Genomic DNA, 11,769 nt, shown 5'->3' on the forward strand with positions numbered 1-11,769 from the left:
GCCACATGTGAATGTGGGCTTGTAGTTAGCAAGCGTGCTTAGAGAAAGAATATAACCTAGAAGCTTGTAGTTAACAAGCATGCTTAGAGAAAGAATATAACCTAAAAGATAAATGAAAGCTTTTTTGATTATGAAACTGATTAGAAGAGATATACATAGTAATTGAAGTAGTGAAGAAAATCCTTAGCCCATGCCCCATTATGTTCTCCATATATTTTCCAAGTGATTGATAGAAAATTAGTGTGCTAATTATATTTACTAGCAATTAAGCTACAATTTCTTCTCTGAAGTGATGAGAGAGAGGGGGGGTTAGAACAAGTTTTCAAAGGGGTATAAAATTACCTTGTTTATGTATGTTATAGCAAGGTAGTTAAAATCTTTGAAAGGGGTATAAAATTGCCTTGTTTATGTAGGGTAGTTAAAATCTTTGAAAAAAATCACTAATGGCTACATGGGACAAAATCGTGAGCTTGGTATAGTTGCACAAAAAAGACATGGACTATATTGTATTACTAAGGAGCACTACTTCATGGATATCATGATGATTATATACATGTTGATGGAAAATATCATGTTCAAGTGATTTGTTTAAGGTGACGGTGGTCATTTACAATGTCTATTGTTGGCAATTTTGCATATATTCTATAGCCGTATATCATAGCCAGGAAGACGATAGTCCCCAGATTCTCACATGGTGGTAACCCCTCTTACTAGGGCTTCTTTTTTATGGGTATCATGCCCATTTTTGTGGGCATTTTGATTGCAAAATACAAACATTTATTCCATCAAAATGCGAAAATGGGTACCTTTGCCACTAAACCCACCATTTTGAAGGGTGACCTAGCCTGTCAAAAATCATCCTTGTCTCTTGTTATCAACCCATAGGTATCGTAGGGGGTGTCAAAGCCCCAAAGGGAATAAAAGGTAAAATATCAATCTTTTCATGAAGCTCTCACATGGATTAAAGCCACCTTTAAAGACTCTTCAATACTTTCTCCTTTAACAAAATGAACCTTGTACATCAAAGGTTTTCTCAAAAGCTCTTTTTGAGTCTTCCCTTTACAATAAAGACCTATTAAAACCCATGTAAAACTTGCATCGGGTTTAAGGCCTATTTTTCCTATATCAAAATCAAGCAAGGATCTACTCCACTCACTATGCGTATGAAATCGGAGTTTCTTTCTCAACAAACTTCTTACCTTCCATATAAACCCAATTTTTTTTAAATTATCCAAGTGATTTTCTTAAACCTTTAAATTTATTTTTCAAAGCTTTTTAACTATATTTCATTGGTCATTAAAATTTATTTTAGATGCCCAAAACAAAAGGCATTTTCTACTCATTTAAAGGGAGCTAAAGGATATACTATCTTGCATCATGTATTTATTCATTTCACTTATTTTGATTGGTGATATGAAATGTCACACTTGTCTTTAATTACTTATTCCAAGTGTGTGGTGATATGAAAGACATCCTTCCATTAGTGAGTAGTGCATGGATATGTATTGCTACATTTATACGACAAATTATAATTGTGCTTTGGATTTAGCATAATAATTTGTAAAAATTAAGTGAGATAATTAAGGTTTTATTAATCAAGGGGTTTATTTGAATTGATCTTCAAGTAAGGACTGAATGGAAAACATTGTTAAATCAATAGTGAAATTTTTATTTTGGAGACTGATAAAAAATGGAAAACATTATGAAATCAATAGTGAAAATTCTATTTAAAATTTGCAAGAATGGAGGCTTTGTCCTCTAGTTTTGGCAACCACTCTATGCCAAGGATAATTTAGGGAAGGCTAACAAATCAAATGAAGGATTAGCTAGCATGTTGAACCAAGTTCAGAGATTCCACAAAACATGAATGATGTGCCTAGCATGCAAAATAAAAAGTTCAAAGAGTCATGGTTAGGCACCCTAAACCTTACGAGATGGACTTGATCATTGGACGTTTACAAGAACACACCATCACTGATGCTGCAAGGATCATGACTTCTGGTTATTTCATGCATCAAATATACTACACATCAGCATGATGGTCATAATAAATAGCACACTTGCAGAGCAACAACAATAAGAAGAAGGTGGTGAACCTGTAGGACATCACATATACAAAAACTGGAGAGCATTTACATAGCTGCTTATCTTGACCACCAGAATGGTATAATGGAAGTTGGAACACAGTGCTTGTGAGAAAGAACAATCCAATGCTGTGTTCCCAAACAAACCATGCCACCCTGAAGCCGATCCTCACTCTAAGTCTGCAATCCCCAGATTTGAAATGATAATCTTCAGTTGATCCACAAAATCAGACCCTGTGGCATACTCTGTGAGCAAACCAACAGCAATTCCGAACATCGCCCACCTGCAAAAACATCTGAAATCAGAGCCAAAAAGACCACAATCCATGTATGGCTATTAACAACATTAAGTACAAGTTCCTTAACACTTTATGATTGATTCATTCGTGACTTGGCTCCAAACCTGGAGCCCTCTCAATGTTAACAGCATCTACAGCTCTTTTTTGGATTCTATGTACATAGACACACTATGAGCTAGCTACTTAGAAAACCACACCTCTTAAAGCGTAAAAAATCATGAAAACATCGTTCAGAATTAATCCAAACAGAAATATATATTAATACGAGGTACAATCGTATTAATAATATCCGTCAAGTTGCTATTCATTTTACACAGTTTTGTACTTGCACGTCTTGGAGGGTCAAATATACTCTCTCTCTCTCTCTCTCTCTCTCTCTCTCTCCCAGGATTTAGTAGTGGGCGCCTCTGTCCAGACACATCCTAGTCCCTTCTGTCCTACTCCTCCACCAATAGCCCTGCCTGCTCCCAACTGCAAATGCCCATTGTGCACACCTCCCAATGGCTGCAAACATTCAAACCCTAGCAACCTAGCCCCTCATCCTGTCACCTGAGGCAGCCAGTGGCATCCAGCAACTATTCGCATTGGTATTGATGGGCAGCACCCTGGGAGACCCACTTTCAGCAGAAAACATCAGCAAACCCCCCGTCTCTCTCCGGGGTCCTCTCACCCACGAAACAAACAGCTGCCAGGATGAGTGGATGGATTACCTGCAACGGCAGATTGCCCTCTTGCAACAAGGGCATGTGACACTCAAAGCACATCTCTCCAAGGTTGGATGTCGTCTTGCTGCTCTCAAATCCAAACCAGACATGGGGGCCACTTCCCCCAAGACCAAGGAAATCTTGACCTAGGTCAAAGAAGTCCAGCAGACATTGCAAACAATGGTTGGAAACCTCGAGAAGGAAGTCGAGACCCAGATCACATCCAAATTTGTGGAGCACAAATGCTGTGAATCAGCATCTCATCAACTTCAAATTGGAGGGACTACCTGATGAGTGGTACAAGCCAGCGGACTGCCATGGATCATGGTACAACATAACCAAGGCGACACCAAACATCACATGGAATAACCACGCCCCAATCTATGAGAAAAAAAGCAAAAACCACGCAGTATCACAAACAAAGACCAGACAGATTGGGTGGATATTATGCAACAATCAAACAAACTAAAGGTTACTACAATAAAGGTAGCAAAGGAGCAGAACTAGTCAAGATGCGAGCAGCATGTCAAGAGGACACGTGGGTGGTTTTTCGCAATGGCAGAGTGTCACGTGCATGCCCATGCCATGGCTTAATCTTCAGCATGAACAGCATAATCCATGACTATTCATCAGCTAAGTCAACATGTAGGACATCATCAGTAGCCTCACATCATCGTCAGAGGCATCAGAAGCATCATCAGCAGAAGCTTACCATCATCAGAAGCATCACCACCAGCATTAGTAAGTGCAGTATTTTTAGGGATTATTCCCCTAGATGATCATGTCCAAAGCAGCCCGACAGGCCCTGTTAGCTAGCCAACCTGTACCTCTCAGCATATAGAAGCATTCGGTCATTATTCAGTCATTCCATCAAGTTCACATATCAGTTCTCTCATTTAGAAGTCAATATAAGTCATGTAGAAGGCCCAAGGTCACCCCTAGGGGCTGACCAAAGGCCTAACCCATGTACAAGCATTAAAGCAACCTTTTTGTACCATATGAAGAAAAGGAAACCCTGGCACCAAATCTCTCTTCTTCTCCCCCTCTGTCTTAATCATGTTTAATCAACATCAATGTTCTTAATCAGGCTTAGGGCTGTGGATTGGTACAAGAAGGCTTCCGCGCATGCAACATTGGTATCAGAGCATTCTGGCTCAACGCACTAAGCATTGTCCCCAAGCAGGTGCACAGTTCTAGCAGAAATGATGCAGCAAGGTGGTAGATAGAGTGGTTTGCAAAAGGCAAAGCCAAAGGAAGCATTCCCCGAGGGTATGTACGCAGAACCAGTACATCATTAAGCTCTTAGATCAGTCCAAAGGCCTAGCAACAGGCATGATCAGTTCCGGCAAGTGACTCAGTGTTGTGTTAAGGGTAAGGGAAAGTAGGCATGGGGCCAGCAGTTGAATAGGTGCTCAATTCTTCAGCAAGACTTGGAGTGAAGGTGTTAAAAACATTAGTCAAGTCAAAGTCAATAAGGTAGAAGTCGAAGGCAATAGCTGTAAGTCAAAGTCAGTATAAGTCTAAAGAGGAAGGATTATAGAGTCTCCACCCTGTCATCAAGTTTAGCAGAAGGGAATGTCACGTGCACGCCCGTGCCATGGCTTAATCTTCAGCATGAACAGCATAATTCCTAACTAATCATTAGTTAAGTCAGCATGTAGGACTTTATCACACATCATCGTCAGTAGCATCACAAGCATCATCAGTGCAGCTTACCATCATCGAAAGCATCAGCACCAGCATTCGTAGTAACATCAGCACCTTAATCATCATCATCAGCAGGAGAGCATGGCAACCCTGTTGACAACTAGCAGAGATGCTGCTGGCTGCCAGCAAAGGTTCCAACAGCAGGCAGCCAAGCGACTAGAAGGAGTTGGCACCTTGTGTGGGCAGCATGGCATAAAGTGCAGTATTTTTAGGGATTTTTTCCCCCACAGAGGGCCGACCGGCGACAGGCCCTGTTAGCTAGATGACATGTACCTCTAAGCATATATGAGCATGGGAACCCTGTCGACAGCTAGCAGAGATGCTGCTGGCTGCCAGCAAGGGTTCCAACAGCAGGCAGCCAAGCGACTAGAAGGAGTTGGCACCTTGTGTGAGCAACATGGCATAAAGTGCAGTATTTTTAGGGATTTTTCCCCTAGATCATGTCCACAGCAGGCCTATAGGCCCTGTTAGCTAGCTGACCTATACCTCTCAGCATATCTAAGCATTCAGTCACTATTCAGTCATTCCATCAAGTTCACAAACTAGTTCTCTCATCTAGAAGTTAGTATAAGTCATGTAGAAGGCCCAGGGTCACCCCTATGGGGCTGACCAAAGGCCCAATCCATGTACAAGCATTAAAGCAACCTTTTTGTACCATATGAATAAAAGAAAACCCTGACACCAAATCTCTCTTCTTCTCTCTCCTCTGTCTTAATCATGCTTAATCAGCATCAATGTTCTTAATCAGGCTTAGGGATGTGGATCATTACAGCAAGGCTTCCGCGCATGCAACATTGGTATTAGAGCATTCAGGCTCAATCCACTAACCATTGTCCCAAGGAAGGTGCATGGTTCCATCAAAAAGAATGGATGCAACAGGGTAGGGTAGCAGATGGAGTGGTTTGCAACAGGCGAAGCCAGAGGAAGCATTCCCTGAGGGTATGTACACAGAACCACTACATCATTAAGCTCTCAGATCAATCCAAAGGCCTAGTAATAGGTATGATCAATTCCAGCAAGTGACCCAATATTGTGTTAAGGGTAAGGGAAAGCAGGCATGGGGATGGCAATTAAACATGTGCTTAGTTCTTTAGCAAGACTTGGAAGTGGAGATGAGGAGTGAAGGTATTCAGACAAAAAGATTACTCAAGTCAAAGTCAGTAGGGTAAAGTCGCAAAGTCAGTAGAAGTCCAGGGAGGAAGGATGACAGAGTCTCCACCCCGTCATCAAGTTTAGCAAAGGGAATGCCACATGCACGCCTGTGCCATGGCTTAATCTTCACCACGAACAGCATAATCCTTGACTAATCATCAGTTAAGTTAGCATGTAGGACATCATCAGTAGCCTCACATCATCGTTAGTAGCATCAGAAGCATCATCAGCAATAGCTTACCATCATCAGAAGCATCAACACCAATTAATCATCATCATCATCAGGAGAGCATGGGAACCCTGTCCGCAGCCAGCAGAGATGCTATGCTGTCGGCTGCCAGCAAGGGTTCCAACAGCAGGCAGCCAGGTGACCAAAAGGAGTTGGCACCTTGTGTGGGCAGCATGGCATAAGGTGCAGTATTTTTAGGGATTTTTCCCTTGGATCATGTCTACAGCAGGCCGACAGGCCCTGTTAGCTAGCCGACCTGTACCTCTCAGCATATATAAGCATTTAGTCATTATTCAGTCATTCCATCAAGTTCACAAATCAATTCTCTCATCTAGAAGTCAGTATAAGTCATGTAGAAGGCCTAGGGTCACCCCTATGGGGCTGACCGAAGGCCTAACCCATGTGCAAGCAGTAAAGCAACCTTTTTGTTCCATATGAATAAAAGGAAACCCTGACACCAAATCTCTCTCTTCTTCTCTCTCCTCAGTCTTAATCATGTTTAATCAGCATCAATGTTCTTAATCAGGCTTAGGGCTGTGGATCAGTACAACAAAGCTTCCGTGCATGCAACATAGTGCCATCATTCAAGAATTTTGCACCCCTGAAAAGGTAAATTCTACTTAGTTTTTTAACTGATGTGTACCTCCAAATTGCAAAGCTTCCATTAGTTTCTTTTGTATGAATCTCTCAAAGCCACCTCTAACTTTAATCTTGTACTCAGTCCACTAAAAAACTTAAAAAGGAGAAGGAAACACTGGAATTATTAAAGTCTGCCTTGAAATGAGAGGGTCTATCATCCATCAAACATAGATAACGTTACATAGTAGCTCAGTAGTCTCCTTTGGAGACCTGATGAGATCAAAGAGGGTCCTCTATATAGTTGGGAGAGTAAGGAAGCATGGAGAGCACATGAAGAGGCAAATGCTGATCTTGATGCTCATGCCAAAGACAGCTTGTTCAAATCATTTCTTGTTCCCCTATTACCATTACAATTCTCACCCACATACACAAACTCACACACATGCATGCGTGCATATGCCACACAACTCTCTCTCTCTCTCTCTCTCTCTCTCTCTCTCTCTCTCTCAATTACAAATGGAACTTGAGTATAACAACTTGTGGTTTCATGGACCCATTGGGTATTTTGTAGATGGTAATAAAATTGCGCTCTTTCTTTATTTGCTAGAGCTCAGAAAATAAAAGAACGTCTCAAAAGAGTGGAAGGCTAAAAATTTGAGCCAACTATAGAATTTACTCTTTGACTATGAAGAAGTTTGTGACCCACTTGATAAACTCTCTCTACCTCAACCCATGTGCTTTCAAAAATATTGCCTCTCCATACCTCAACTCAACTATGATACCTACCTGTCATGTGCATAACATGTACATGCTAATCCCTGAAGGGGCAACAAATCAAGACCAAATTTTGGAGTGGAATTGGAGAACAGGGCAGAGTTTTCAGTGAAAAGGTTGCCACGAAGGGAAGAATGATAGGTTTGGGAGCCCATGAGAAGACAAGGGGATGATGATAGTCATCTAGGTTCAAAAGCTAGAATCCCATCATCAAGTTTAGCAAGAGGGGATGTCATGTGCATGACAGCACATGACATCTTTTGGTGTCATGTGCAGAATAGAGACTTCTCATGGTTCGGCTATGATTCTGGGTCCAAGGAACTAGCCGACAGCAGGTCGGCCAGTCCACAGGTCCTTCAAAGGCTTATAAATAGCCATTGGCTAGGCTCATTGTGATCATTTTGTCTTGCAGGAATTGGATCACTAGAATAGGGTTAGATTAGTTATTTCTACCTTTTCAAGGGGCAACCTATGGCTTGCCGAATTGTACACCCTTTTTTACATTATGAATATACTGAAACTCAGCTCTCTCTCTCTCTCTCTCTCTCTCTCTCTCTCTCTCTCTCCTGTCCATCTCTTGCTTGTGTTTTGCATCAACATGTTCCAAGAAGGTGTTTAGGGTTGAAAGAAGAGTCCCAAAGCTTCCGCATGTGACATTGGTAATAGAGCTTCAAGCTGATTCTGAGATATTGTTGCTGCCAATGTCGCACCCACCTTTTTTGCATCGTGCATGGATGAAACCATCGCCCGTGTCTTGATCTTTTGGTGGTGTGGTGACTAGGTAGCATTGTATCAGTATTAGGTTTAGCAATGCTAAACACTGATGGTGTCCCAGATGAAGGTGTACAGTCCAAGGAGAGTAACACAAGACATGGACGAAGTTACTAGGAGGTTGGTTGGTGGTGTTCCACAAGACCCAAGGGGAATGGCAGTCCTGTGAGTCGGATGCCACTTGGGGCATACCAAGAAAGGCTTTCAGGCAACGGTTCCAAGGGAGGATGATCCTCCAAGGGGTGGAGTGAGAGTGCCAGACTCAATAATCAGGAAAAGAAGACCAAAGAAAGTGCTCAGGGATAGGGCAAGAAGGCAAGGGGACAAATTGGAACAGATGCATAGACATTCATCAAATTTGAAGTGGAATTGGAGAACAGGGCAAGGCTTTCAATGAAAAGGTTGCCATGAAGGGAAGGATGATAGGTTTCGGAGTCCATGAGGAGACAAGGGGATGATGACGGTCATCCAGGGTCAGACGTTTTTTGAACCAAATTCTGGAGCCACCATAACTATTTTGAGCATGGAAGACAATGGGATGGACCAGGGTCCTGTCGGCCAGTAGAATAGGGACTTCTTATGGTGTCTGGTGCAGGAAGGTGATTTTCTGTCCAGGGAACTGGCTGACAGCAGGTCGGCCAGTCCACAGGTCCTTCCAAGGCTTATACATAGCTATTAGCAGGGCTCATTGTGATCATTCAGTCCTGTAGGGATTGGATCACTAGAAGGGTTAGATTAGGTATTTCTACCTTTTCAAAGGGTAGCCTATGTCTTGCTAAGTTGTACACCTTTTTGTACATTATGAATATACTGAAACTCAGCTATCTCTCTCTCTTCTCTCCATCTCTTGCTTGCATTTTGCATCAGCATGTTCCAGGAAGGTGTTTAGGGATGAAAGAAGACTCCCAACGCTTCCGCATGTGAGACTACCTCTCTCTCTAGGTGTCAAGAGAAGCCCAATCAGTTCTACCTTGGAAGCACAAATTCTCAAGTGTATAGTATGCCTGCTTTCCAAATTCCCACACCATGTTTCAACTTGAGATCAAAAATCACTTCTGTTCCAGGTCACTTTGAAGATGTGTACACGAAGTTCAAAATGCATGTCCATATCCTGGATGTGTGCGCGAGCGCACTCACATACATACACCCCTCCCCCATAGAGCTCCAAGCATGAGACAATGTCACAAGCTCAATTCTGTGGTAAACGAATAGGACCATAGGTGGATTCCCAAGCTATAGAGAGCCTCCCTGCATTCAATAGTGCTTGCGCCTAGCTTGACACAGTGAGCAGGCCTATTAATCAATCTCTGCATCAAATATCATGCCAACAAGAGCCCCTGAAGCTACACTTGGTGGAAGTGCTTTTCTACTACAATATCGAGATATGTCACTCGGGCTTAACTTTGATTAAACCTTAGACTTTCCTTAGTTTTGATCCCTAAACTAGGCAGTCTGTATTGAGGCCAATTGTCATGATTGAGGGTTGACAAAAGATGAACCCCTTACCACACGTCACTCTATGCACACATCACTCTATGCACAGGTCATTTTAATGGTCAATTCCTGTACTTGTATAGACTTGCAAACACATTTACATGTCCCTTAAAAGTATATTCACTGGTTAGCCACATCTTTGATTGATTATCATTATCAACTCTCTCCTATGATAGCCCAGGTCATTCCACCAACAATGTGCCCAATAAGATCATGGGACATTATCAGCCAATCTACATGAAAATGCACTTTCATTATTTACTTCCTCCGTGGCAGTTCTTATACTGTCATGCATGCAGGCATGGAGTTCCATATCTCCGTGTGGTAAAAGAAAGAAGGCAATGGGAGCATGATGCAAGGGAAGGTTCTTTTCGGCACCATTCCCACATCATACCTAGCCCCAAATAACTCATTTTCAAAATAAGGATGCACTAAAAACCTTTTTTACCTTCAAGCTACCCTCTTGCCCTCATGGTCTCCCCTTTCAGGTGGCAAGCGACTACTATGAGTCCTACCAGAAAAACATCTGGCTGGGTTTCACCAATGTGCCAGAACGTAGTAAATCAGAATGCATCTCTCATCGATAATAATATTAATATTCAGTCCCTTGTCCCAAAGATGATGGTAATGTGTTTCGTGTGATACTGACGTAGAAAATGCAAATATGGGCATTAAATTAGCACAAACTCTGGTCTTAGCTGCATATTCCTTCATTAAACTAGCATAGAATCCAGCGGTAGCTCACTAAACTAGCACATACTCTGCGATTAGTATTTCATTAAACTAGCACAGATCGATGCATTTCTGTAAAAGTACCTGCCATTGCCGATCTCATTCTTGGTGCTCCATCCAAAGATCCGACCCTCGGTGGCCTGCTGCTCGTACTTGCGGTCGAGAAAGTACTCCTGGAGCTCTTTGGCTCGCTGTCTCTGGTATTCGATGGTGACAGAAGAGGAGGGGCGGCCAATGGAAGCTGGGCTTATGATGGGCGATGATGATGATGATGGTGGTGGTGGAGATGGCGATGGTGATGGTGATGGTGGCGGAGAAGGTCTGGTAAGAGAGGGCGGAGTGATTTCTTTGACAGGCACAGACGGGCGACGGATTGGGCCTTCCGCGTTGGAGCCTCGGACGGGCAATAACAAAGACGATCGGGAGAGTGCAGGCATTGAGGGGTTGAAAGCAAGTGACGATGCCATGGCAATGGCTATTTGGAAATAGCTTCTTAGCTCGCTCGATGCGCGCGCTCGCGCTCTCTCTCTCTCTCTCTCTCTCCGTCCTTTGCAAGTCAAGAGGACCACAGCAGGCCGCCAAATGGATTGGCTTTATAAACGCGTCTACGTGCCACAATCTCCCCTACAAAACTCGGCCCTTATCGCGACCCTGCCCAGGTCCATGGAAGCCCTTGTTATTTTTCAAGTCGTTAGATTTATCAAAAGGAAACATACTTCTTTTTTTTCTTCTTCTTCTTTTTTTGGGAGAAATTAGACATCATTTTGAAACATACGTTTTTTTAAGAAACATATGTTTTTCCCGGAGAGTATTCAACCATTCCTAGAGTGTTTTTCTTTCTTGCCACTTTCTCTCTCTCTCTCTTTCTCTCTCTCTCTCTCTCTCTCCCCCCCCTCCGAAAGGTATCCTTCTGTTAGTAGTTACTGAGCAAAACCGCGATCAGTGGATGGAGTTGCGACTGGCATTGCATAAATACGAAGATTAGAGACCTATACGGCAAGTCCCCCACCATCCTCATCATCTCCTCATATGCCATGACGGCCTCAGCTTCAGTGGCCCAAGCAACTAGTCCCATCGTGGTCACCACAGTATTGCAGGTAAACATTACTAGCAATAGGATACAAAACAGACCATTCAAATCGTAGAAATACAGACATATGGATACAAATACTCAAAACATAACCAAAAATCGAAACATGACATAGACAAAGCATTACACAGAATTATAGAGAAATAACTGAATT

At 42.6% G+C, this 11,769-nt stretch overlaps 1 protein-coding gene across 1 annotated transcript; it reads right to left on the minus strand.

Annotated features, from left to right (window-relative positions):
* Nucleotides 1-1,975: 1,975 nt before the first annotated feature.
* Nucleotides 1,976-11,103, minus strand: LOC147603114 (light-harvesting complex-like protein OHP2, chloroplastic). The gene is made up of 2 exons (XM_086797250.1): nucleotides 10,610-11,103; nucleotides 1,976-2,368 (listed from the first exon to the last, which is right to left on the minus strand). Exons 1-2 carry the CDS (start codon nucleotides 10,990-10,992, stop codon nucleotides 2,254-2,256), a joined length of 498 nt encoding a protein of 165 aa, XP_086653376.1. The 5' UTR covers nucleotides 10,993-11,103; the 3' UTR covers nucleotides 1,976-2,253.
* Nucleotides 11,104-11,769: the final 666 nt, after the last annotated feature.

The sequence above is a fragment of the Cibotium barometz genome, chromosome 65 (assembly GCF_041138505.1).
Source record: "Cibotium barometz isolate CiBa-2024 chromosome 65, ASM4113850v1, whole genome shotgun sequence".
NCBI lineage: Eukaryota > Viridiplantae > Streptophyta > Polypodiopsida > Cyatheales > Cibotiaceae > Cibotium > Cibotium barometz.

Coding starts and splice junctions, on each gene's coding strand:
- LOC147603114 (XM_086797250.1), bottom strand. CDS start 10,992: ATGGCATCGTCACTTGCTTTCAACCCCTCAATGCCTGCACTCTCCCGA. Junction 2,369..10,609: donor AATGAGATCGGCAATGGCAG/GTACTTTTACAG, acceptor ATGTTTTTGCAG/GTGGGCGATGTTCGGAATTG.